The sequence below is a fragment of the Pezoporus flaviventris genome, unplaced genomic scaffold (assembly GCF_033815535.1).
Source record: "Pezoporus flaviventris isolate CSIRO_AGI_PZ_B2104156 unplaced genomic scaffold, CSIRO_AGI_Pfla_v1 ptg000113l, whole genome shotgun sequence".
NCBI classification, from domain to species: domain Eukaryota; kingdom Metazoa; phylum Chordata; class Aves; order Psittaciformes; family Psittacidae; genus Pezoporus; species Pezoporus flaviventris.
In genome coordinates this window covers 2,101,236-2,128,393 of record NW_026892661.1, presented here as the reverse complement: position 1 = coordinate 2,128,393, position 27,158 = coordinate 2,101,236, and the positions used below count along the sequence as shown (strand labels likewise).

The window sequence follows — 27,158 nt, the reverse complement described above, 5'->3', positions numbered from 1 at the left end:
TCTAGTCTAGTCTCTAGTGAGGCATCCAATCATATGCACTTGTTTGGAGGCAACAAGGGAAACTCCACCCCTGCATCCAGCCTCAGGCCCTGCCTCTTCACTGATCCTACAACAAAACTCTGTCCTGTCCTGGTTGCAGTTCTACAGTCTTGTACAGCAGTTCCCCTCTGGATGAAGAACAGGTAGGAAGGCAGCAGAAGACTGCATTGATCAGGAATCCTGCTAGGGTGATGCTCTCTCACCTTGTACGTCCAGCCTGACCTTTTTTTGCTGCTTAGCAGACACAGTTGGAGTTTGCAAAGCAGACAGATGGGGCCTCGTTAGTACCTCTCCAGGCAAGCAGCTAGAGACGTGCAGTTATTCACGGGGACATGCGCTGAATCTCAGCAAGGCTGGGATGATGCTCAGGTTCTGACAGTTGCTGGAGGAGAAAGAAATTCACAGCTCTTTCCTCCAGCAGTGCCTGGAGAGCTAGGCACTCAAACCACAGAGTTTTGTTACCAGGGCTTCTCTCCACTGCTACTTTAAGCCCTCTTACAGCAACAAAATAAACATATAACCCTCTAACTTGATACCTTTTGTTGGATGAAAGGTGAAGTCAAATGCTAAGACAGTCCCTGCCTCTGAGCTTAGTACGCGTACTTACCAGTAAAGCCACAACTAAGAACTGTCTAAGCATTAGGCTCCCTAGAAACAAGGCAGGGGATTAGGGGAGAAGAACAGCAGGTCTATTTGACCATATCTGACCACTGACCATCACTGTCCCAGGTACCAAACCCCAAGTCCAGTCCATTCACTATCACTCAGAGGATACACAGTCTGCTTTGGAAATCATGTTCCCCCACCATGCTTTACAGGAATCTCCTTTACATTGGCAATGCAACATGGAAGCGCTTCCCCATTCCTATGGAGAGAAGAGCTGCCAAACAGCAGCTGCGCTCTGACATGACAGACCAGCTGTCAATATGCCATGTACCTATCCTAGAACAACCAGCTCCTGTGAAGATCTGCCAGTCACACCTGATAGCTGGCCTGGGGCATCCTCAGCTAAGTCAGTCTGATGCCTTCCCCGTCTACACGCAGGCTTCAACATTTCATTAACTGTTACTCATGTCCAAGGTATCTGCCCCACATGCCTCAACTCCTTTGCCCCTACTTCTTCACACACATTCTCAGCTCCTGGCTTCTAAGAGTTTGTTATTTCAAGTAATTTTCTTAGAGAAAAAAAAAGACAAAAAACTTCAAACAGGAAAAAACCTTGAGTCAAGAAAAGCATAAGTATCATCCCTGTGGAGATGCAGTGTCCTTTTTATTCTCCTTTCAAAACAAGAGCAAATTTACATTGAACATCCTTGGAAACATGGTTGAGTCCAGGAGCGCCCTCTTCTGATGTTCCCCTGAGCCCAGACAAACCCGTAGGTGACGATGACTAGCTTACACATACACCTGCCTTTGGAGCAGGTTACAGTTCAACCCCAGAACAGGCAGAGAAAGCAGGAGCAAAACTGAAAGGGACCTTAAATCCTTCTGCAGCAGACAAGCAGAAAAAAATAGTTCTGTGGAAATCGTGACTTCCCTCAGCCTATTTCTGACAGTGTCAATCTGTTTCATTGCTGGTGCTCCTTGTTACAAAGGCTGGATGAGCTCAGACAAGATGAAATTTACTGGGTCCCAGTATTTCATAGCAGCACTTGTCCAACTTGCAGTGCTCTCTGCCTCAGTTTACAGAAATACTGCCAGCAAAGAGGAAGCCAGAAATACTGTAACCACTGTACATTCTCTGCTTCAGACACCTGATCAAGGCAGTCACGACCACGAGGTTGTGCCCATCTATTGATCTATCAAGAAACCAGCTTCTGTCAGTGTATCAGGTCGGACACTAGCATCACTGTAGAAAGCCATCTAGATACCTTCTTTTCCAGAACCAGCCCGAATAATACAAAGAGCCCTTTCTCCAAAGTCAGAAAGGAGACAAAGGTGGATTGCCTACACAGTCCTGATGTGCTACCAAACAGGTTTGGTCACAACACCCCTCTCTGCCTGAGGCAATTCTAGGCAGGGAATCCAGCTGAGACAGATCAGCAATTTGTGGTTTGACCCTTTACCCACAAGCTCACAAACCACAAGACTTGATTTATTTTCTAACAAAGATCATAAACTAGCTGTCCCAAACCTGCCTTCTCACCATGAGATCATACATTAGCTTCAATTAGGGTCAAAGCAAAAATAGAAGAAAAATAATAAAACAAGAAAGAAGCCCCTCCCTTGATCTTGCTAACAAAAGCAGAAAAGCAAACTACAAAATACCTTTTAAAATGTTTTGGTTTGGATACAGCTCCACCTTTTGGCACAAACTTCTTTGCATCCACATCCACATTCAAAAAGCAAGATCCTTTATTCAGCTAAACTTGAGTTGGGTAGGCAGTTCTTAGTCTCCTCCTCAGCTTCCAATGAAAATGCTCCTTGGACTTGTACTGCTCACTCCATCAAATGTGGTTATTTCCTAGCAATCTCCTTGCTACTGCTCTTTTTATTTGCTTAATCTTAGCACTGCACAGAGTGCAATAGTCCTGACCTGTGAATTATGAAAACATGATGGAGCATTTAATATTTCAGAAGTCTCACCTATGGCTCAATTGTTATGATAGAAACAAAAAATTAGCAGCAATTCCCAGTTGTCTCAGATGGGATTGATAGATTACCTATATGCTACATCCTGGCTGCCTGGTAGCACTACCCCTGACAATTATGCTTTAGCAGGGACTAAAGGAAGAGAGGCCCTGGCTCTTTCACCTGCTGCCAGGAAAGCTGGTTCTGTGCCAAAGACTCACTAGATGAGAAAGAACTCGTAGGCAGACTTCACGTGTGACCTTAAATGAGTTGCTGGGTCAAGTTCTTTGCAGAACTGAGACTTCCCCATGAAATCAGCATTAAAACATGACCTACTCCTGTCATCAAACAACAGCAACAACCTTCTCTTTCTCTGCCTCATCTCTTTAGCTTGCAGATTCTCCAGGACTGACTCCACCTGTCTGCATAGCAGACAACAGCAAAACAGAGTCCCTGGCTTGATTTGAAAGTCTGGAATGCAAAGCTCTCCAGCTGTCCACTACCTGGAGCTGCACCTATGTTTACTACCATTAGCTGCACTCCTCTGGAAAACACTGATAACTCCTAATTATTGTCAAGTTACCAGTCTCCCACCACCACCACCCCAACCTGGAGAGGAAGGTGGAGCTGCCAGTAATTTGAAATGGTTGTTTACTGCACTGTCTTTTCACATTAAACATGAGGTTACGGGCTATGACAACATGGAACAGTCCACAAACAGCACCAGTGAGAGGTGCATTTGTTTCTTTATTTGATTTAAGGTCAGGATTAGCAAAGGGAGAGGCAACAAGCAGGGCAAGAATTTTGGTTTTGATTTACAGGCACCATAAAGCCCTGTTCCACATATGTAAACTTTTATGAGGGGTAGAGCCAGCTGGAGGTATGTGGGGGAATAGTATGAAGACAGACACTGCACCACTGATCTGCAATGTGACTCTGAGCTTCCAGACCAACTCAGCCAACACACCAGTTTCTTGGACGAAAACCTTGAAACTCCACCTTTGACTCTTATGAAGGGTGATATTTTATTTCATTTGATATATTCAACCCATGCCTTGCTCCTCATCCAGTTCCTCCTGCTTTGTCCCAGTAGTAGCCTGTTAGATCACTGCCTCATCGGTAGAGCCTGTCCTTCACATCCTGCTCAGCTGTTAACCTGCAGACAACCCAAGAAACCTCCCTAGCACTGCATTCTGCACCTGGACCAACACATGTATCTTCAGAGGCACATGCTCTACTGTTTGTATCCTAACAGCTTCCAAACATACAGATCTGCTTCTTGATCCACCTGCTCTGTCACTGCACACACACACCAATCTAATCACAGTGGAGCACTGAGGTTGTGCAGCATTTTGGGAAAAGGAACTTCCTCTCTGCTCCATCTCATGCCATCTCTTCCCCACAGAAATCCAAGGATGTGAGTGAAAACAACTCCATCTAGCTTCTGATACTGCATGTTTTAAAAATGGAGATATAATAAATACAGCATTGCTCTGAAGCATATTGTACTAATTTAACACACACTGTCTATTCTGGGAAACAGAACTGCAAAGAAAAGGTTTAATCCTTACTCTCCTCTCTGGATGTTTCCAGAAATTTTAAGATGCTGTAGTCTAGAATTCAGAGGATATTACAGGTATTGTTACAAAATCATTACAAATAGCAAACAAACCCTTGCTTTCACACATAAAACCCTCACCCTGGATTCCATTAAAGCAGATAACTGATTCAACTCCTAAGTTTGAGGGGTTTTATCCCAAAAGCACATCCTTGAAAGTGTCTCCTGGACAGAGCAACTTCAGGCTCTTTCTGTGGTGTGTGCTACTTCATTCCTTGAGGTTCAGTGCATGGCAGTTAATTGTCTCTCAGGTGTTTTCCTCTTCCCCTTGCTTTTGTTTTTTTAAGAAAAAAAATCCTAAATGTTGTTACCTGAAAATAATTCCACAGGAGAAGGTGACCACTACTTAAGCGGATGAGGACAGTGGATGTGGGGCAGTGGGAGAGAGAGGCTGAGCTGGATTTTCCCAGTGCCCGATTGCAACCTAGAGTAGAACCTCACACTGTCATTCCTTTTTCTTTTCCATCTTTCTCTTCTCTGGTGTAATATATAATAACACAGGGAGCAGCAGGGATAATACGTTCGTAGGTGGCTGCTGGATTTTCAAATGGTTTCTTACCAATATGTTCCGTGTAGGCAGAGCTGAGACCTGACACCGAGAACTGAAAGCAGATGATGCACCCTTTTTACAGCTGGAAGCTTGCAGAGTGAAATCACTTCATGGGAAATCTTTGTTCATGAATCTTATAAGCACAGTCTTTCAAAAAGGGGACTGAAGATGGCTTAGGCAGTTGTCCAAGAGTGTTCAGCAGATGCCCTTGATTTTGATGCCCAGGTGTGTTGCTAGCTTCCCATTTTTTTCCTGGTTTGCTTCAACCTCCGGGCTTTCAGGATAGTATAGTTTGCATACCATGTGTACTGTTCTGAGAGGAGAGGGACGTAGAATGCACGCAGCAGCTTTGAGGACCTGAAACCAGAGAGGAAAAAACAAATCATCCTTAGAGTGCTCATTTGCTTGTATGGTCAAAATGGTACAAATGAGGCTTTGCAAAAGATTTGGGCTGGTGAGTCAGTGACATGAGGAATGCTAATGGTTCAGGCATACAAAGCCCAGCTCCATTTTCTCCTTGTCAATGGGACCGAAGCTGGTTAGTTCCAGCACCATCAGTTTAAGAGCAGCAGCCTGCCCAGTTTTTCAGCATGCTGACTCTCCATTCCAGTAGGGTCAGCAGGGAGAGAGAGCAGGAAGGTGGTGTAATTACTGAAATAAACTTAGATCCCAGATATCACCATCCAAAAAGCAGGCAATACAGCCCTTTGGTATCACACAGAGAGACAGGCCTCCCATTCCTCAGGGCACACTATGAAGGTGAAAATAGCAAGGCTGCATTTAGCTCCTGGCATCTCCTCTTTTCTAGCCAGTCTTTCTGGCTGCCTATTCCTCCACACGTCTGGAGGGCAGACAGAAGCTTTGATGGGCACTGGCATTTTGAAGTTTTGCTCTTGTGTTGAAGGTATTGAATTAAAGAGGGATGGACTGCTCTAAAGCCTACAAGGGAGTTGGCCGCAGGCTGCCAGCATTCACTCCATGCCCTGCTGGTGCTGGGAGCTGGCATTTCACAGCACTTTGCAACAACTGAACCACTGGAGTACTCAAGCATGGAGGGTTTAATGGCTCCATCAAATTAGTACTTTTTGTTTGGCTGCTAATTGCTGGAGCTGTGCTAGCTGAGTACATTTTAAATGCATGTATTCTCTACTGAGCAAACTAATAGTACAATCCAGGTTTAAATGTGAAGCAGACAAAATGTCCTTCAGCAGCAACACTGAACCTTGCTAGAGGCTTCAAAAATTGAGCAATTTATTGAAAACAGGGCTGGAGCGGAGTCTTGCTTACTCTGCATTGAAGTTTCTCTCTTCAAAATCAACTTGTTGGTAAACTATCTACCCTTCACAGACATAACTCTAACTCCATCCACATAAAGCTTGGAAAAGCAGCAGCAGCACTCAAATTTCATTTGCAGCATGCTAAGTGGTCAGGGATGGTACGGTGAGCACATACTTGCTAGTCACTGCAATTCACATGGCTTTGCTGGTAACACAGCCAACGTTCTGGACACCCAATTCAAGTCGCTTTTTCAGAAGAAAGCTGAAATGTGTTTTGTTTGCTTATTATAGGACAGCACTGGATATCTTTCAAAAATGCAGCCTAAAAAAAACAATGGCAGGAACTGCCACTGTGAACTGCATCTCCCTGGAGGCTTCTAGGGCTCTTAGACAGCCTTACTGTAATTAATCTGCAACTTGGAGTAAAAGTCCAGGAAAAGACTGGTGATACCTACTTGCATCGGCATAGCACCACTCAGCAGCAGGGTCCTGTTACGCAAGATGCCATACAAGCACAAAGCAAGGCATTTTTGTCAAATGAAATCTTCCCTCTTTAAACCAAGTGACAGACTAAACAGTATTCTTCCCACACTGGCGAGGAGAAACTGAGGCAGAAAGTATTATCTACCCTCAGCTGAACAAGTCTGAATTCCTAAAATTTACAAGTCCTCCTAACTGTGAGATTGCCTCCTTTCAAGATCCAGCATCTTGTAGGCCTGCTTTTTGCCAAACACTGGGCTTATGCTTTAGGATATGAAAATGCTGATTGCTTCACTTGCAAGAACAAAAAAGCTCAGTGATAATACTTAGGCTCTTTACAAATTGTAAAGCACCCAGCAAAGTTTCTAAATAAAAGAATCACTGGAAATGGCTGCTCTTTGTGAATTCCTGAGGTGCTGGAATCAGAACGTGTTCAAAGCAGAATCTCTTAGTAGCAAATAACTATGCAGAAGATGGTAATTTTGGTGTATTCTGAACAAGGAACAGTTTTTGCAGCTGTCATTTCCTTGTGCCTGGAAATTGGAGGTCAGCCCTCCTGCCAGTCACTAGAAGCAAAGGCATCCCTTTGAAAACAAATGCTTGATTTGCCTCCTCCATCTCTTGTGGCTAATGAACATCATGTCACTACTGAACTTATTCTGGCATCTCCTCCTCTGAGGCTGACAACCCGCCATTGCTACCATGGCTGTTATCTGTGACTGGTGTGGTTTCATTTCAATTCCCTTTAGCAAAGCAGAAGAAAAGAAAAACAAGAAAAAGCAATTGTGTTCCAGCTGCTTGGGATGCTGTTTACAAGAAGGAAAATGAAAAACAAGGTAGAGTACCAGCTTGCTGCTACATCCTAAGAAAGGTACAGAAACTAGCCAAAATCCCCAGAGCTCAGGATGTGTGTTTGGGTTAAAATGAAGTAATCTGTTCAAATAATCGTGTGTGGTTCAGCTCAGGGACAGAGACGAAGGCAGCACCTTCAGCTCATGCCTGAGGTCCCAAGTATACAGTCTGTAGCACTGAAAATGCTTTCAGTTGCTCAGTGAAGACACAGAGCTGACAGCCTCAGACAACAGCAGCCACTTCACATCCTCCCCTTGACCTGGATGCATCTACATACTGGCTGCTTGCCCAGGCCAGCACTGTACAGCACACTGGGCACCCAGTAATGGTGGGTCTAATTGCTGGATGAAATGAAACTAAGCACCTGTATTTACCCTCAGTGCTGGTATCCCTCACAGTTCTGCAGAAACACGACTATCCTGTCTGTAGTGCCTCTTCTTTACACTTTTTGTGAGAAGCACTCCTTATACCGTTTACTTCTTTAGCATTCTGAAAGACAGGCCCAATGCAGCTCACATGGTTGTGCTCCTGTGGTCTTTATGGCATATGTTGAGAATGTGCAGGATTCAGCTTTTGCTTTTTAGAACAAAAGGATATTCCAGGAGCTGATAGTAGCAAAACTATCCTCCCATATAAGCCAGCTCAGTGTAACTACCCCGAGGTTGCAGACGGCCTGAAACAACAGCTCTGAGCAACAAAAGGTCTAAACATGCTCTTAACTTTGCTGGTAACTCAGCCCTTACTAGCAGCAGTTTAAATGTCAGTGTTCACTGCTTCACAGTTTACATCAGCAGTAAAATGGGAGAACACTGTTTGTAAAAAGGAGAGGCAGGAATGACTGATGGGAAAAAATACTGAGGGTGGAAAATGATGAGAAACATAGAGCAAAAAGATAGGTGCTCTTCCCACCACTGGATGTCATACATAATGCCAAGGTACTCATGACAAATAACAATCCAGTGAATTAGTACATAAAGGCCACACCTGATCTACAATCCTGTACTCCTCCCCCCTCCCTCCTGTACGTGCTCCTGGAACAAAGAGCTGTAAAATTCATTTAGCCAGAAGAGACCCCAAAAGTGAAATGATGTATTACTCAAACTGTGAAGGAGTTCTTGGTTTCCACCAGGTGTTAGTCAGGCTGCTGGTGCCATAGAAAAATGACTCTTCACTAACGAGACTTACAAAAGTGAAAAGAGAACAGTTTACATTGGTTCCAATTACCCAGACTAAGGATACAAGATGAAAAGAGGCAACATAAAAAAGAAGCATCTGAAAAATAATAATATTCATGTGCTCAGAGAATAACATCTCAGAAAAAAAATATGAAACCCTGAATACGGCATGGTAAACAGGTAGCACCAACATCTGCTCCAGAGCTGTAAGGTCAGCCTTTGCATTTGTTCACCAGCAACTTTATCGCTGAAAAGAGATTCAGACTGGACACAAGCACAAGGCTGCTCTCTCTGCTGCTGGTAACTATAGAGTAGCAAAGCCCTGGATGCCTCCTTTCAGCAGCAGCCATATCAGAACCATAGCTGCTGATGCACCTACAGCTCACAAAGTCATGATTGAGCTTTATATTCAGACATGGAACCTTAACCTCCTGTCACCTTGCTTTGTCAGGCTCAGCAATCTCAAACAACAGATGGCACATGGAAGGGGTTGGGATGGCGGATGACAGTGAATATATATAATGTTCTATTTGCATTTGATTCTAAATTTGTCCCCCAGAGACTGTGAGGGTGCGTAGCCTTAATCAGCATAGAGCTCCAAAGCAGCATGTTGGTACCAAGATCAAGGCCACAATCACTCCAAGCTGGGTAGCCAAGAGCATCGTGCCATGCTACTGGAACAGAGATGCAGCAAGGCTCCTTCAGCAGTGGGTGTTAGGCTGGAGCTAATCAACAGGCGAACTCTGCCCAGCTCTTGCTGTGCTCCAGACACAGAAGGTATCCCACATTCCAGGGGAGGTCTGAATTCTTTCCCAGCTTTTTTGTTTCTAGCGGAGTGACTGCTGCAGCACCCAGAGAAGCTCCCAGTTAGGATAGAGGTGCTCATTCACCAGTAGGCTGAGAAGAGCTAGAACCACAGTGCCATTTAGTACTGAGGGTATTTCTGTCAGTTACCTATCGGACTTCAGGAGAAAGCAACTCAAAGTCCTGTTCTACTAATGTCAGTGTAGGCTCTTCTGGAATGGAAGCAAGGACTGCTAAGTGAGTATGCCAGACTGACATGGAATGGAAGCAGTTAGTTAGATAAATACAGTGGTGGGAGATTTTTCCAAACTGCATCTTGTAGCCTGAACTTCTTACCCCAGAAACAACAGAAATCAGAAAGAAGCATGAGAAGAACGAATAGAATGGAATGGCAAAAAGAAGAGGCAGGAGGATGCTGAACGTCTGACACATGGGCAGGACCTAGTACCTTTAACTATAGGCATACACAGGAAACTCATGCTCAAAGCTCTCTGAAACCTCATTAATGTCTGTATTTCCTCTATGCGTTAAACTTTGTACCAACAATATACCTAAGAAGTAATTTAGCCACTCATAAAACAAAAGTAGGGAAAACATGTCATGTAACATGGAATAAAGCACCATTAAAGGGAATGAAACAAAGCCTTTTATCAAACAAGGGTAATGATATGTTAGAACAACGTGACCGAATCATTAATTTTGCACTAAGAATATTTTTTTTCTATGGAAAACCCAAGCGTTTGGAGTAAGCAGACGGCTCAGCCTAAAGAGCTGGAAAATATGTACCCCTCAGTGGGGAGCTGTAATATATTTCCCCTTTTCTGTGCCAGATTCGGAGTGCTCAGCCAATATAGAATTAAATGGACCTTGGCAAAGCAGCTTCCTGAGGAGCATAATTAGCTGGTGGCTTGGAGTGCTCTCTAATTCAATTAGCAGCACCATTTATCAGAGCCAGCTGAGATTTACATTTGCACTTGCTGACGTCAATGTGAGACTAGCAGTGAGTCCCAGAAGCCTCCAGTTCAGCAGGAGTGAATTGAACTGCTGGGGTCATTTATTTTCAAAGAACAAGAGCTGGAGTTCAGGGTTGAGGGGGGGGAGGTGTGTGATGGGAATTTTTCCCCCAAATGCTCCTTTCTCTGCAGCCACTGAGCTACAGACCTGAAAACTACACTGGCAGCTCCCCTCACAGCAAGGTTCTGAAGTGACACTTGTGTTCCACCTTGCCTTTTGTTAAAAAGGCTGCATTTTCATAGTGTTTTGTACTTCATTTCATAAATAGCAGGGGACATTTCACAATTGTGTGGAAGCAGGTGCCAGATTTGAGATGTGTCATTCTGCTGAGCTGGGGAGAGGGGTGGTACATGCTCAGAAATGCAAACCCTCTGTATAGATGTTGCAGCAAAATGCCAATACTCAGATGCAAAACAACGGATAGGTATTTACCTGCCACCGCTGTTACAGAGTTGAAGCTCCCCACTCTTTCATTCATTGCCAACAAACTCCTGGAGATTAGTGGGAAGCTAATAAACTTTTAGTTCAAGTGGGAAACTGCAACATAGGGAAGGTTTAAGAGACCTGGACAGACACGAGGGAGCACCAAGTTTCAGCTGAACACCTGTATCACTCATCCACCCTACCTCTTCTCCAAAGGCCAAACTACAGAAAGAAATATAAAATACATGACCAAGTCAGACAGGCCATGGTTTCTGGCTTACTGTTCTTCTTCAGGGGAAAGAGAATCTGTCAGACAAGCAGGGTGACAAGATGAGGAGACACTGCTGGTTCTCTCAGCACCAGTGGTACCCGCCCCAGGTATGCACATGACCTTCTAGTCTTTCACTAGCACTGTGCCCTCAAGCTGCCCCACCTGCCGACTGCTGAAGGGACAGAGCCCAGCGCTCCAAATTGCAGGAGCTCTGAAGGTACTAACAGCAGGAATGGAAATCAGACCTGCTGCTATGGCAACCTGGCCTCCTCCACTGGTGAAGGCAGCACACCTCCCCTCTCCTCCAGCTGTGAGCCGTTGGTAAGGAACATCATGTAGAATTTCCATGCAGAACAAGAGCAGGAGCAGAGGAGGCTGACAGGCGACACCAGCAGGGCTAAGGGTCTTACTGCCTGATCGCCTCCTGGGACACGTTCTGCAAACCCTCTTTTATTCCAGTCTCCCACTAGCGCAACAGCATCTTTTGTTAAGGAGGACACAGCAGCTAGAAAGATCCTCTTTCCTCCCCATCACCTTTAGATGATCTGTTCTAAGGTCTTGCCAATTGCATAGCCAGTAAGTATGTTCTGCTTTCCCCACCGTCAGTATTCTCCTTTTACATCTCATCATTACAGAGTCAGAATGCTCTGAAGTTTCAGGATCTCCCTGCAACTCCCTGCTGCTCCATAGTGAGATGCTACCTTTATAACAAGCCAAGCTATTACTTCCAGTGGTAACAGTCACATGCACTCTCCCTTCACAAGCCAGACATGAAGGACCACACACAGAAATCAACATCCCTGTACTGAGTGGGTTAGCAGATTTTAGCTGTGGGCTTGCAGAGACAGTTAGCCAACAAGAAGCATACAGCTTAGGAATCTAGCTGGAGTTGAGATCTAAATGCAGCACACAGTATCATATACCAAATCAAAATGATTGCACAGGTTTGCAGTGCCAAGCTTAGGAATAAGTTACCAGCCTCAGTCTAGCAGGAAGTACTTTGACAGCATTTCCCCTAGAAGTACAGAGCTGCACCACCACATCTACCTATGTATTCAGCTAAATTCATAAGCAGCAAGACAGATGCGTGGCAGGATGCAGGGGTTTAGCTGTAAGTAGGGAAATTCCTTAGGGCTATCAATTTCCCAATAAGAAGGGGAAAAGAAGAAAGAAAAATGTCATGAGTGACTTGCAGAAACAGCATTAAAGCAGTGAAGAGAGTGACAAAGACTCAGCTCATTACCGAGCTGTGTGTTTAACTCCAGCTTAACTCCTTGCACTGATTCCAGCCAGCATTACAGCCCCATGGTTAAGCCAAGGTAGCTTAAAGGGTCACTTGGACATGACTCAGTACCTCTGATTGACTTCAAAGGACTTTAGATGCGGTCCAAACAATCAAAGCTTGGCTGTTTAGCAGAGGATAAACCAGCTTTAAAAACACATGAATGTGTCTTAAAAGCAGAAAGGCACATGCAGGAGTACATGCTTTGCACAAAGAGTCCTTTGTAAAACTCTTAACACAGATGCTTCTTTTGCCTCATTAACAAGACTCATTGGCCATCTCATTTTCCTTCCCTAAAGTCCTGCCCAAATGTAACAGCAGGTCTCTTGGAAAACATAGTTCATAAAAGACCTTGCCAAAAAAACTTGTTTGTGTCAGCAAGCTGGGAACATAAGAGCACTCCTGGGAGCTGCTCTAACCTTATCACTCTTTCTCACTGTTCAACTGCTTTTACCAGCCCCCCTCTCTGGAGGGTCCTATTACTAGGAAGTAATAAGGTCTCACATAGAAAATAGGAGGGCACTGAACTCTCCGTTAGTTTTTTTTTTTTTACAGAGATTTTTTTTTTTTACAGAACTGTCCTGTTGTGACAGACACGTGACCAGAGCTTGAAATGACTTTATGTGAAATAACCATCTCCTTACAGCTGAGAGTTTCTGTATTTTCAGGAATGTATTAACAGCATTACCACTCTGACAACCCTGATTCCACCCCTTATTAGCCTGAAAAAGAGCAATTGCAATCTCTGTTTCTCACAGAAGTTCCTGTTCAAACACACAAGCAAGTTGTTCAGTGAGCAGCAGAACTAACAAAAAACATATTCTAACACAAGTCTCTCCCATGGATTCTCTGAAGCCTAATAAAGGTGTGATCCTGCTGACTTGACGAGACTGCCTCCTCTCTCTGCCTGCCACCTTTCATAAAGCTTTAAGACCTCATGCTCTTTGAGACTGACTTACACCTGCCTTGAATTTAGCTGGAACAAGTCAGCAGATTCAAAAGTCTGTTGGAGGAAACTACACCTCATCTCCTTAGAAAGCAAAACTAAAAACATTACTTCAGCAAGAATTGCACATGGAAGGTTCTTTTCAAAAATAATCCTTCTCAACACCCTTCCCAGCTTGCTTCACCCTTCAAAGCAACCTAAATCATCAATTTTGCAAGCAGAAGTTTGACAAAGGTTCCACTGTAGCCAGCAAGCCGCCTTTACTGGAAACTAGATTACAAGCTAGCATTTGCCAATGTATCTTTCCCCCCTATACACAACTACTTTTGCAAGTAGATAACCAAACAGAATTAGTTCAGAGACTTTCCAGTCTTTCTCCCTCCCTCTCAAATCTGTAAAGCATACCTGGAAGCATCTAGGAATGGCTTGTAGGCAACGGTTACCCAGTCTTCTTTGTTGGCAGAGTACCTTGGCTCCCTTGGGGTTTCAGCTGCTGTATCCAAGTCCACGAGATAGTGGCATTTGGAAATGTCAATCTGCAGAAAGACAGACATTTGTCTGTTTTATTCCCTGTAGCCTTCTGGTTGTATATGCTCATTCATACAGGCTGTTACTTATCAATGAGAAGGGGTTAAATTTCTAGCAATGGGTGAAATGCTTCATGCGGGACACATGGTAAAATATTCTGAACATTTTCAAGCAAAAACTTCCTGAGGGAACACAGACTACCGCTACTGGTGTGGTTAAGGAGGAGAGTTCTAGGGTCCCTCTCTGAGGAAGTACCACTTCAAGGAAGCAGCGTCACACGAATTATGCATGTGACTGCCCAGCTAAATGAGCTGTGGGCAATGTCCTCAGAAGATTCACATTATGCAACCTTCTCTTTCCTGCTGGGGAGAGTGCTCTTGGATACGAACAGGATGTACTATTCATTTATACAAATACCCTGTATACTTTCTGGCTAACAGCCCCCACCTCACAGGTACCCCCATAGTTGCTGAGGAATAACTGCCAAGACAATACAAACTTTCAGCTGCAAAGACAACTTGAGCTCCTACCAGGACAAACTTGATTAATATCCATTAGAGGCAAGTTTCATACAAGGTAGTCCAGCAAGAGGCTACATTGTGTAGAAACCTCTGCACTGAGTGCAAGACATCTAGAGGAGAGAACAAGTTGCAAATAAGGGCTGAAGTCCTCCTGTTGAAGATCTAGTTGTCTTTAAGTGATCTATGTCACATTTTCAGAAGTGAACTAATCCCAAGCCTAATACATATTTAAAGTGCACCGAGGTAGCTATATTATTACAATGCAGCAGACAGCAGCAAGGCTTTTGCTGGCATAATGATATTCAGCCACTGGAGCAAAGCAAGTTCTATCAGGTGGATACCAGATGGCTCTGTGGCATCAAAACTGAGTGGTAAATGAGATCACACCATGGGAAACTCAGCTGAGGAGAATGTTGAATCCACTTGCACTGTATGAGAGAACATTCCAGGCTCTGAGAGAGGTTCTGGCTCATTAGCAAAAAGACTCCCAAACCATTAATGAAGTTTTCCTCTAAGTGATGTAGAATCATTCAGGGAAAGACAAGTTACTGCCTCAAGCTCTAAGGCTGATCTCTCTTCTGTCGCTCTAAATGCTCCCTAAAGGGTTGGTACTTCCAATGCATAGGGATTTTCCGCCAGGTGAAAGAAAGATTTCCCTTCTACCACTGCCAGTAGAGCAGAGTGCATTCTTTCAAGTTACGCTGAAGCTAAGGATAATATTCATCCTAGTCAGAGAGCAAACAGAGCACGTATGTATTTATTTGGGGATTTACACAAGACTTTAGTGGTGTACAGACCTTGAAATGTTTCTTTGTAGAAACAAGTCAGCTTTAGTGAGCAGAACTGTAAGGAATTACATCCTGTCCTCTTCTGTTCTCCTTTCCTTTTCCTCCTCTCATTCTTCCTTTATTCAATGTAACTGCTAGGCTAAGTGGTGGAGAACTGAATTTGATCACATCCTGAATAACAGGAGTGGGCACAGTATAGCACAGAGATGAAGCTAAGGGCACAGCCTGCTGCTGTAGCCAAATGTGTCTCGGTGTCTGGATGGATGCTACCCTGGCCAGTCTGAGTACAGCTGGAGCTTGTCTGGTTTACCACAGCTAAAGTTCAACTGTTTTGAGCAAAACCGGAGACTTTTTACTGATCAAACACATATTTCAAAAAATAGGACCAAGCTTCAGGTGGTTTCTACCATTCAAAACAGTGCTAAAGGCAATTGGAAAAGAAGTGAAAATAGTGGCTCAACAAACTCTGAAGGGAGGAGTTTTTAACAGTTTCAGCTTTTAGGCCTTACGTACTATTTCTGCTTGGATACATCCTTGTAAGAAACAATGCTCCTTATCTCTTTCTTAGCAGTTTCAGAGACAAATGCATCTCCCAAATAGGACAAGTACAAGTAAAGTGCTGTTCAACATGATTAAAGAAGGAAGAATTGCAAAACAAGAAGATAAATCACTCTTTTCCCCAGTGTCTCATGGCAACAGAAACACCAAGATTTACTCTTCAATTTTCAAGCAGAGCAGTAATAAAGACTTACACCTGAAACTGAGAGATCAGTCCTGTTTCTGTAGCCATTAATTGGTTTTAAGCTCTGTGGCTCAAATAATCCTTTTAAATTATTTGTTTTCCCCCCTTTAAATGACCAATAGACTCATGCTGTTTAGATTTATTTGCTATGATGGTCCTTTCCAGCGCTTGGTAACTTTTTCTTTTTTAAAGCAATCTGGGTGTGTTTGCACTTACAAGCTCTCTAAGCTTGAAAAAAAGATCTTGTCCTCTTGGTGTCATTAGCAGGCCAGAAGAAAGAGTTTTAGGAGTCGATTTAAAATTCACATTTGGTAGCTAACTTCTAATGTCCTAGGCCCTTTTGCTTGCATAAGAAATAATAAAATTGTAGGGTGACATTAAGACACAACCATGAAACAAAAGTGTGTTTTGCTCCATTAGTCACAGGCTGTGCACCAGCCAGCTGTCTGTGCTAAAAATATGCCACAGTTAAAGATTTGGTAAATTAAATACACTGCAGCAGACAGCTTCTCTCAGGTGGGAACACGCCTCCTTCCCATTTCCAGTAACTACATAATGAGGCTCAAAATAAGAGTGTTTTAACCCAGAAGACTGATCCCTGCTTTTACCCACAAGATTTGCTCCTGTGTGACAGTACAGTATCCACTTTTATGAGCAGATCGCAAAGTGCTCGTACAATGTCTTAACAGACCAAAGACAGGAGCCACATAATGAAGTATATGTTTACCATCTTCAGCCAGATCATTCATGTAAACCAGAGACCTGGTCCATTACATGTGGGTGCTTCCTATATACTGACAGACGTATCAAAGGTACCCTCCAAGGTGCTAAGAGAATGAAGAAAATATGATGCATTTCTTGGCAGTTCCTCTCATTCAACCCTCTAGGCAAAAAAAGAAAGGATGACTAAATACTTACTGAACTGAAAAGAATATTTAGTGCACTGCTAAGATTTAACCTGCTCAATAATTTTAAAGAAGACAGCTGACAATAACTTTAACATTCGTATGTGTGCACTGGTTTTAGGTTACACAATACAAGCTAGCAAAGTAACAAATTCATAGCACCAGTGTATATTTACAGATTCCCACTGAAATCACTGATGGAATTGTTTCAGTAAAGTTCCAAATTAAGTCCTCCTTCTCAGTTGCAATTATGGTGTAAACATTTATATTTAAAAAGAAAGGAAAATACAAAGGAAAAATTAAATCCCTGCTTAGTGACAAACACTTTGAGGGATTTCAAATTACTCATTCAGTTCAGTTCACTTTGCTGTGATCACAGTAACACATTATACTAAACCCAAAATTGCAATAAGTAAGAATTATTACTTCCACTTCTCCTTTTTTATTGTCTTTAAATGAAAAATAAGCAGATAAAACGCAAACAGAAACCACTCATAAATGGGGAAATTTCCAAGTACTGCAAAGAGCCCATCTTTTTCTGTGACTTGTACAGTCCCACAGAAATAAAATGGGGAGACCCAATCATATGCATTATATTAATACAAATTATACAGTAAGGTAAAGAAAACAGGAATATAATCCTTACATATCGAGACGGCTCTTCCTTGTTTTGGTCATTCATATCAGTGGGAATGATCCGTGTGGCCATTGGTCCCTTGGCAAATGGTTTTGGTAACTGGCCTCTGAATTCTGAGAGGATAAACTGGAGCTGCCAACTGCAGAGAACAGTGTCAGAAAGCCCAGCAGGAAAATGCAGGAGCTAGTAACATTTTGTATTGAGAAAACCAAAAGCATAACGAAGGACATTTCATTCCTGAAGATAGGCAGACCTGCTAGAGGAGCAGTCACACTACAAATTTTCAGTAGCTCGTGGCCAACATAGTCTGCTGACAACAAACTTCAGAACCCTTTGTTTTGGATAGACTGGTGTCATCAGATACACAAGGTCTTGAAGGTTACTCCCATAAATAATTCTTACAAGAAACACCCCTTCTTATGAATCTCACCAAATTGTACCGTTTACATTAAATGACTTACTTATCTGGCAGGAGAAAGCTGCTTGGAAATCTGTGCCACTCCTTTCCCACACACACATTAACCGGTCTCCCCTCTGGCACGGTGTGAATGCTTGGGTCAGAAGCAATCCTGTGAAATTCCGGGTAGAGATCCAGGGGCCCATGGTAGCCTATGGAAGGCAGAAAGTTTAAATAAAGGTAAAGAAATAGGTGACATTCACATTACTATTTTTGAAAGACTACAATAAATTGCTCACATGTAACCTTTTAACTGATAATTTCTTGAATAAATTAATTGCTCTATGCTAAAAAGTGGCTGAATTCCAAAGCTCCCCCTCAATTTAGCAGTGCTTGTACCCTACCACCCTTATTCATGTTCTCCTGTCCTGACTGAATAGCTACCATCAAGCAAAAAAATATTGATGAGATGAGAAGGTTCACTGCATGGCTTTGATTCAAGAAAGTACTTAAGGACCCTATCTAATCTATCTACATTAAGGACACATGCACCTAATCACAAGTTTTAAATGGAAAACTGCTTTTTCAAGTGGGATCGTGTTTGAAAATTACAGTATCTGCTCTGATACCGGTCTGGATACAGGTTTTATACCAGTATAGTTGCACTTGCTGAAGGTGAAAGGCGGCAGATTTTTCACTAATAAAATTCTAGTAATTCATTCATATGCACATAATACATACTTACATTCATACATACTTACAAATATATACATACAAATATGCATATACAAAGACACACATGCAATCATTCATTAATGGTGACCATTAAAACTCCCACCTTTCCCTCAATGACACCCAAGGTTACAAGGTTCCCTATCTCTACTGTGCTGCTACAAAGCAACACAACTTTGGCAGGCCTTAAGATTTGCCAAGAACAATACCCAAGAAAGCACAGAACAAATCTTATATACCAACCTCTGAATAAGGCAACAGAGCGTGACAAGGACAAAAGGCCAAAGAGAAAGACAGTCCCCAGAGCCAGCCAGTTGGAGGAGACTGTGTAGTGTTCCAGGCGGTAGCGCTGGAATATGAAGTGGTAACATTTCTGAGGAAGGATTAAACAGAGAGCACAAAATTACTTCAACTGTGATATCTTCAGCAAAATTCTGGTTTTTATAGGACCTTTCAGCAGTGCCTGCACCTCCCACGAGATCTTTAATCTTTTTTTTTTTCACTCAGACACATAAAAAAAGCACAGAACTTCACACAGCTCAATCATTTTTCTTAACGGATAATCTAAGGTATTTAAAGACATTCTCAGCTCTTTTCCCTAGGAAAGCCTCTACTCAGACTGTGAACTGTTCTCTACCAGGGCTCCAGCCTGCTTGTTCCCAGGTGAACCAGCAGCAACTGTCCCTTTCAGGCACTTCTGTAGTACTTCCCTACATAGACAGGCATCTTTTTCAATGCTGGACTGACTTCCTCTCTAACAGAAGTTCCATGACCCAGATTCACTGAGTGACCTATGGTTGTTTACCCTGTCTGCACAAAGTACAGCTTTGAAGTGGATAAAAATACACAGCACCTTCTGCATCCACCTTTAAACATGAGCCACTGAAATTATTAAAGGAAAGCCCTTTAGGTTTTACTATTTTAAAAGCCTTTCTTGGAATACCCAGAACTACATCCATACTTGGCTTAGTCCACCCCTCCTCCTCTGCCTTTCTGCAAGAGTGATTATTCACTTCCTATCCTAATCTTGTTTCTGTTCCTCTTGTCTTGTTTGCGTTTTTCTTGTAACAGCCAGATTCACATGGTTTAGAGGAGTAGACTCTGACAAGCCTGTACTGGTGGGCAATCAGTTCTAAACTCTCAGCTGGATACTAAATACTGGACAACATGTTATCAAACTGTCAAAATATGCAGGACAGAAATACTACAGATTTTCCTAAAGCCATATTTGGCAAAGGTTCTAAATCACCTCCCTCAATGAATGTTTTGACAGCACATAGCAATTCTCAGAGCCATGAAGCTGCTGACATTACAGAGCTTGACCCTGTACGAATGTAAAGACTGAAACTCATCTGAAGTGCTCCAGCTTAGCTCTGCAAAGCATCAGCAGTGATGGAAGACCAATGTCAGAATAGCAACTGAACAGGGAAAGAGTTAGAGTGATTTGAGGGATGCAAGAAATGGTGATGGGGAGCCCAGCACAGAACAGCCATCAGTGGTGCACAGCAGGACAGAGGAGTAATAGCAGAATGAGGCCAAACAGCTGAAAGAAGCTCAAACAAACCAGTAACTGCATTCCTGGACCTCTCTAACAGAGGAAAGAAGAATACTTTTCAGCTTTGGAAAGATCTGTATCAATCTACATCAGTGCTTTACTCTGTGAAGTGTTTCAAGTGATATTTACTAAACATGCAATTTTTGGCTCTTTCAAATGTCCAGTGCATTTTCCAGATGCCTAAACACTTCTCCTTTTGTAAATTAACAAAGGATTCTTACTAGAATACAACAAAATGTATTTTCTACATACACACATTCCTACCCCTTAAAGTTTGCTTAATAGCAGACAAAGGAGGCACAATGCTATAACAAGTTAATAATCCTTATGACATCTCTTGGATGTTGTTTTGTGTTGACACTACAGCACTGCAACTTTTCCTCACCAGAAATTCCCACTTGGGATGAGAGAACAACTTGAACTCATCATGAAATAATTAGCGGCAAGGAAATCTTCAAAAAACATTTATGACTTCACTTCTGATCACCTTATAAAGCCAAGAAATCTGATCTTTTTTTGCTGGGCTGTTAAGCAGTCTGCACTGAAGTCCAAGATTATTAGATGAGTTCATTCTGTATGACACTCGGGATGGAAATCCCAAACATTTTTGCTTTTACATCACATCTTAAAGAGGGCTAATAGTTTTCCAGATACTCTCAATCAACCTGCAGAGGAAGATTATGGTTCAGCTTGTAAAATCAGCAAGACACACACAGTGTTAGAACAGCTGTGGCTTTTGCTTCCAGAGTCTCAGACCTATCCATAACACATGGTTCAAAAACAAAATTGTACCAGCTAACATACTAAAGACAATGATCAAAAGTTATGCATAGGACAGTCCTGAACTATGTAATCACTACAGACTGCGTCACAGACACAAATATTCTGCAGATGCTCCCTTACTTTGGGAAGCAATGTTAGCTGAGTGCTTTGACAGTTATGCTTCCTAAAGGGATGAGCTCATTAAAAAAAATGTTCCACTTAAACTTACCTGAAGAGCAGAGAGAGCGACAGCACCACAGAGGCAGATGAGGGGATAGATGGGAAAGAGAAACCTCTCTTCTTTGTGGGGCTGACTGAAGAAAATCATGATCCAAATGTACATAGGAGCTAGTGTCAGCCAGTAGGGACGGCCCAGATTCTGAACTGAAAGAAACAAACACTCAGCAAAGCAGTAATGTAAGAATAAGGGGTTTATCCTTATTCTCACAATCAAAATTCCCTTTTTTTCAGACCCAAACCATTGCCTTCAGACCCAAACACACCATGTTCCGAGCAGCTGTGTGCTAAAATCCAGGTGACATGTCCAAAGAGTCAGAGTACAGAATTTGATCTAAGGATTTTCGTAGATTGCTACAATGCTAACAATTTCAACAGACTTTAGAAGACCAAAAGCAGAAAATAAGGGACTGTGTTACTTAATTCAAGCAAAAGACACAACCCATCAAGAATTTACATGTCTAAACAGGCAGCCAGAAATACTAGATTTCCTGCTGTGTATTATGTTGCACATGAAAAGATCAGATAGGATCTTCTCTGAACCTACCCTTCCACTTACAAATGGCTGTTTAGTGACTGAAATTTCCACTACCTTCATTGCTTCATTACAAAAATGACAGCATGAGAGGTCTCAGAGGCACCTTCTGCTTAACAGAGGAAATAACCGATTCAAAAATAACAACAATTACCCTGAATTTTAGTCACACTGAGGAGGGTTCTACAGCGCCTGACAATTTTCAGTCCCTTCTCTGCCCCCTTGGTGCTCCCAACAAAAGAGTTAAACAATTAAGCTAATGGCATTTCACAGACAATAAGAACAAAGCAGTTGGCAGAATCGCTCCTGCTGTTAAGTACAAGAGCACCAAGTGAACAGCAGGAAATCTTGCGTTTACAGGATCTCCTATTGAGCTTTTACTGGTTTCTGACAGTATGTCCCTTATATAAAAGGAACAGATATAAGGAATAAACCCGTTAACGTACATTTTCAGCAAGGATTATGATGCTTTTGTTTCTTATATTCAGTAAAAAAAATGAGAGTGAAGCAGTAATTGGACCAATGAATCTGAAGGCTGCTGATGACACTTAATGAATCTTCCCTAGGAAAACAGTGAAGAAGAATTCACACTTCCTCAACACCTTTTTCTTCTCTAGAGTCAATTGCCAAATGTCATGTTTTAAAACTGATGGCATTTTATTTAAGAGAAAGCTCAACCTGATGTAGGGAATATTCTGGGTCCTCTTTTCTCTACTTCAGTATATCCACACCTATGGGGAAGGCTTCCCAAAGGACGTGATATCAAGACTGCCCTGCCAGAGCTTAAGTCCTGCAAGCTGAAGAGTGCTGCTCCCAACATGGGCAGGAGCAGCAGAGACCAGAGGATGCCCATTTGTTGTAGGCTCTGCCCCAACAATCAAAAAGGAAATAACAACTCTGTTCTCTCAGAACAACTGCTGCTAAATCATTATGACAGTGGTATAAAAAAGCAGCAATGGAAGAGGTAGTAAAAGGTTCTCCAAATAACTCTAAAGATTACCATTTTCAGTGGCAGATAAGATGGAAACAACAATGGGTACTTAGTTTCCTTCTCCCTTAAGATTTTTGATGGGGTTATTTCTAATGCACTTGCATGTATGGCTGACGGTTATGTACCATACAACTTGCTAAGCTTACTCTGGGTATGGATAGTTCAGCCTTGATAACACGCCGATCCTCCTGAGTTGAAAGCAGAGGACACAGGAATCATCCTTAAAAAGAGAAATGTTTCTGTCCTTTTGCACACAACACATAAGTAGACGCATCTCACTGTGCATTCTTTCTATAGAGCAACTCCAACTGGAGTCAATATTGGACTGAATAATAAACACTAGAACTTTCCTATTACTCCAAAGACTTTCTGTGAACCTAGTTTCACTTCCAAATAAAGCAAAGCTGCTCTTTGGCAGGAAAGCTCTCCCTTTAGCAACAAGGCTGAGATCTGGGCTGCCTGTGCTTGGCTCTCACAGCTGTCTTGCACTCACCATGAAATTTCTGAAGCAGACACTCCATGAGACAAGTCAATGGCAGCACAAGCAGCGCCAAAATAAATGCCACGTTGAAATTCAGAAAGCCATTGATGAAATAGAAGGACCAGGGTTCTGTTCCTAAAGGATGACAAAAGGAAACAAGAGTTTCTAGATACAAGCATGCACGAGATCTAGGTTTAACAACAGCTTCATTCCTTCTCTGCCTCACACAAGCTGAGATAATCAGCAGCAGACATCAATTCTCCCCATTGCAAGCATAGTGGAACCAAAGAAGAGAAAGGGTGTGGACAGAACATCTTGCAGTTGGACAGAGGATGCAGCCACATGGAATAAGCCTGAGACATCTCAAAGCAGTCTCATTGTTCTGCCCTTCACCCATAAAACTACCATAACAGTGGCATGAGAGTTAGTCAATAGCCATACAAAGGCACCAGAGTATCTCACGAGCGTGGCTGCCCATGAAAATTCATTGTCTTCCCTTTCAGAAATTACCATTCTTTTCCTTCCTTTTTCATTGGGTCACAGTCATTATCACACCTGCTGCTCATGAATCACAGGCCACTCTAACAGCCTTGCCCAGCAGAGTTCTGTGACACAGAACTCACCCTTACATTAAGAAAGACTCCACAGCAAGAAATTGGAGGCAGAAATCTGTAAAACTAGGAAATTCTGCTCCAAATTAATCCTTTCTAATTGCAGAGAAGTAACAGAGGAATAATACAAAAAAGCACAATGTTAATAAGGGATCATTATAATGCTGGAGTGATGACATATGCTCCATGCTGGCAGAATAGAAAATGTACTAAAAAGGAACAAGAAAGAGTTCACATTCATACTTCACCCCGGCGAAGACTCTGCCACTGAAGTTCATTCAGATGCTAGTTTTGGTGCCTCCTTAGAATCAACACTATTTAAAATATCCCTGCTTCAATTAGTTCTTACAGTGTAGCTTCAAACAGGAGCAAGCCAACTGTGCCTCCTAACATGACACACTTGACTATTTGTTGCAAGCTTCAAATGATATCAATTGAAAGAAATTCCACAGTCCAACTGTCATTTATTTGGACTCTTAAGTCGGGATGCTTAAAATCCTGAACAATAAGGAATGCCAGTTCCTCTCACACATTTTCCACTCTCTCTGTGTGATTAGCTCAATCAGTCAGTAAATGACACGCGGGGGCTTTAATCACTGCACTGTTGTGACATGCGTCACATGCCACAGCAATTTCCTGCAATCAGAGCCACTTAAATAGGGTCCATGTTGAAATTAATCAGACAACTGAAAAGCAGCAAGGAAAACCTGAAACCTCTCCAGCTCCTACATCTAAGTATGATTAGAAGCTGTACTAGTAATGTTAGAAACATGTCATTGGAGTTACTAAGGCCAAGTCCAAGCAACAGAGGTTCATTTAGGAAACCTAAACTATAAGCACTGAAAGCAAACAGCAATTACAGATTTGGATTTTGAGGATTAGGGGGTATTCCCTCCAACTGCCTCTTAATTCTTTCAAGTCCTACAAGAACAAAATCCTCAGCCTGTGAAAGGCTGAATATCGGGTACTGTAGATTGAAAGATCATGCCAAATGATGGACATGACAGTTATTTGTATGGCAACATTCTAATAGCAGCAACGACCCTTCCCCCTTCTCTAGACTTCGTTGGGCACTCTCCATATTTAAGGACTGCAATTCTAAATAATCACTGTGATAGAACTTGAACACATACACAAAGCATATCATTTTAGGACTAAAGCATACTACCCTTAATAGGATGAGGGCTGCTGACTGTGATATGTTTGTGAGGGAAAACCCAAGGCAGCGTGGGCTATCACACTGTAAATCTCTCACTGGACGTTTAGAAAACATGCGTGCAAAGGAGGTTTTGCTTTCTTCCCAGCCCTGCTGCCTCCACAGATTCTCTTCTGAGACAACAGTGCAGGTTTTCAAAGACTTACAGCAGGTTAACATGGTTCAGCCACTCTAGTAACTATTTCAGTAGAATGCCAAGGCCACTCCCTATATGGAAAAAAAAAGGACTAGATTTGGATTCTGTAGCCTGCTTCCCCACTCCCACTGCTATGAACCACAGCCACTTTATCACAGAAGATGCCGGAATGAGATACAAAGCTTCTTAAACTGACACAAACTGTTAACCCTCTGGTGTTTCCTGGCTGCAGTTAAACTGCACAGCCAAGTCCCAGATCTGTAAAGGATTATATCAAGGACCATGCTGTCACCTTTCCACCTGCCCTGGCTGCTATGGCAAGTAAAGGAAATTAACTATGGCTTTCTCTAGTTTGCTGGGACTCAGCAACGATGGACACTTGATGCAGCACACTTCCTCCGCAATCCAGATACAGCCTTAAAGGCCCTGAGGTGTCCTGAGGGGCTCTGCTAATAAAGAGGTCAGCTGTTCTGAAGAAGCACAGCTTTAACAAAAAAGCTACTTTCCCACTTTCTCAGGGTTCTTTTTTCAGTGAGACTGAACTGCCCTTAAGAATGAAGCACTGGAGCCTCCTTCTCCAATGAGGAATTTTCTTCTCTGGATGAGGAAAACAAACAAACAAACAAAGAGAACAGTGCACACAGGCAAATTAAATAATTCACAGACACCAGGCAGAAAGCAGTAGGCTTGGTCACTGTGATGACTCACCCATTCAGAGGCATTCAGTCTCAATGCCTCCCAGGGCAAAATGCTTTTATTCTTGTTACCCACAACGACCCAGAGTGATGGGAGAAAGAATGCAATGTAAAAAAAAAAGAGCAACCCCAGTGCAAGAAGTCCTGGGCCAGAACAATGTCCTTCAAGCGGGGAGGGACACTAAGGAACTTTCCATGCATAGTACTGTTGGGAACACGCTTCCACAGTATCACCCTCAGACCATGACAGAAGATTTAACTTCTTGCAAGTATGCCACATGCTAGAGCTGAGCAGATCACAATAATTTGATCAGGAGTCACAACTCTCTTTCTAAGCAAGCCTGATTCAGTGCACATATAATAAATAGTCTACATTCCGCATTTCACTTATTTTCACTCTGTTTAAGAACCAGGACTCAATAGAGCAAGATGTCATATAAATAAGCACCTTCCCACCCAAGCTGAACAAAGCTTTCCAAAGTTCCATCACACTGAAAGTCACAGCCAAGGCTGATTACAGGAAGTGGGACCAAACTTTTGTCATAAATTACACATTCTTAGAAGAAATGTACACAGAAACACCCCAAAGCCTCAGAATCAGGCTTAGGGATATAGGCTTATGAGCTACTTTCCATTAGCTGGAAAAATCTAATCACCCCAGGGAAGTATTTATTACACAGACTGTATTTATCCAGAAATGTGTTGCTAAAGAAAAAACAAACAAACAAAAAAATCTTGCCTGAAGAACTCCAGAACACAGGCAAAAGGGAAAATACTGTGGTGCTTACACTGAACATGATATGGGTTGATGACTCTACAACCTCCAGCAGCTCCTGCTCTCATGTGAAAGTTGGAAAATCCCAGCTCCAGAGCCAAAAGGGACTGGCCAGACGCTCATCTCCCCTGGTAGTGTTATTTCTCCCAAGTGTCTTGAAGCTCTCTAAACACACAGCGTTGTCCTGGCCGCATTACATTAAAGAGCAATTTCAAACAAGCTCTTTTACTAGCCTGAGGATGTTATATGAATGTCACTATGAATAAAACACTTCAGAATAGATTGGTCCCTGGAGGCTTCTGGAAGCAACTCACGAACCACTGTGGAAAAGGTCAAGCAGAAGCCCATGCCAAAACCTATCAGAGACAAAGCCTGGAGTTTACTTATAGAAAATTCACAGCAACTGACTTCAGAGCCTTCCTGCAGAGATGAAGAAACATGGCAAAGCAGCTGCTGCCCTGCTGTGTCACAGCACAAGTAACAAATCACCACTCAGCACCACCCAAAGCAGCCCTACAAATGAACCAGCAAACATGGCCTGGAGGGCACTGCAGCCTTGCTGCTTACCACTGTTGAATCCCTCCTAGAATATCTCAACAGGACGGAAACAGA

General features: G+C 42.7%; 1 protein-coding gene across 4 annotated transcripts in view; it reads right to left on the bottom strand.

Moving 5' to 3' along the window:
* The window catches only part of ALG9 (ALG9 alpha-1,2-mannosyltransferase), a 77,473-nt gene that overhangs the window by 44,741 nt on the left and 5,574 nt on the right, over positions 1 to 27,158 (bottom strand). Inside the window, exons 9-18 of one of the 4 annotated variants that reach the window (XM_061477989.1) lie at positions 23,126 to 23,248; positions 21,099 to 21,253; positions 18,796 to 18,925; positions 17,885 to 18,032; positions 17,433 to 17,562; positions 13,708 to 13,838; positions 4,788 to 5,135; positions 2,308 to 2,575; positions 755 to 904; positions 28 to 421 (exon numbers count right to left, since the gene is read on the bottom strand). In XM_061477989.1, coding sequence (XP_061333973.1) covers positions 5,012 to 5,135; positions 13,708 to 13,838; positions 17,433 to 17,562; positions 17,885 to 18,032; positions 18,796 to 18,925; positions 21,099 to 21,253; positions 23,126 to 23,248 — 941 coding nt within the window. In that variant the 3' untranslated portion in view covers positions 28 to 421; positions 755 to 904; positions 2,308 to 2,575; positions 4,788 to 5,011. Of the gene's footprint in view, positions 1 to 27; positions 422 to 754; positions 905 to 1,620; positions 2,576 to 3,337; positions 5,136 to 13,707; positions 13,839 to 17,432; positions 17,563 to 17,884; positions 18,033 to 18,795; positions 18,926 to 21,098; positions 21,254 to 23,125; positions 23,249 to 27,158 lie in introns of those variants that run through there. The other 3 variants (XM_061477988.1, XM_061477987.1, XM_061477991.1) reach the window with 3 other exon arrangements.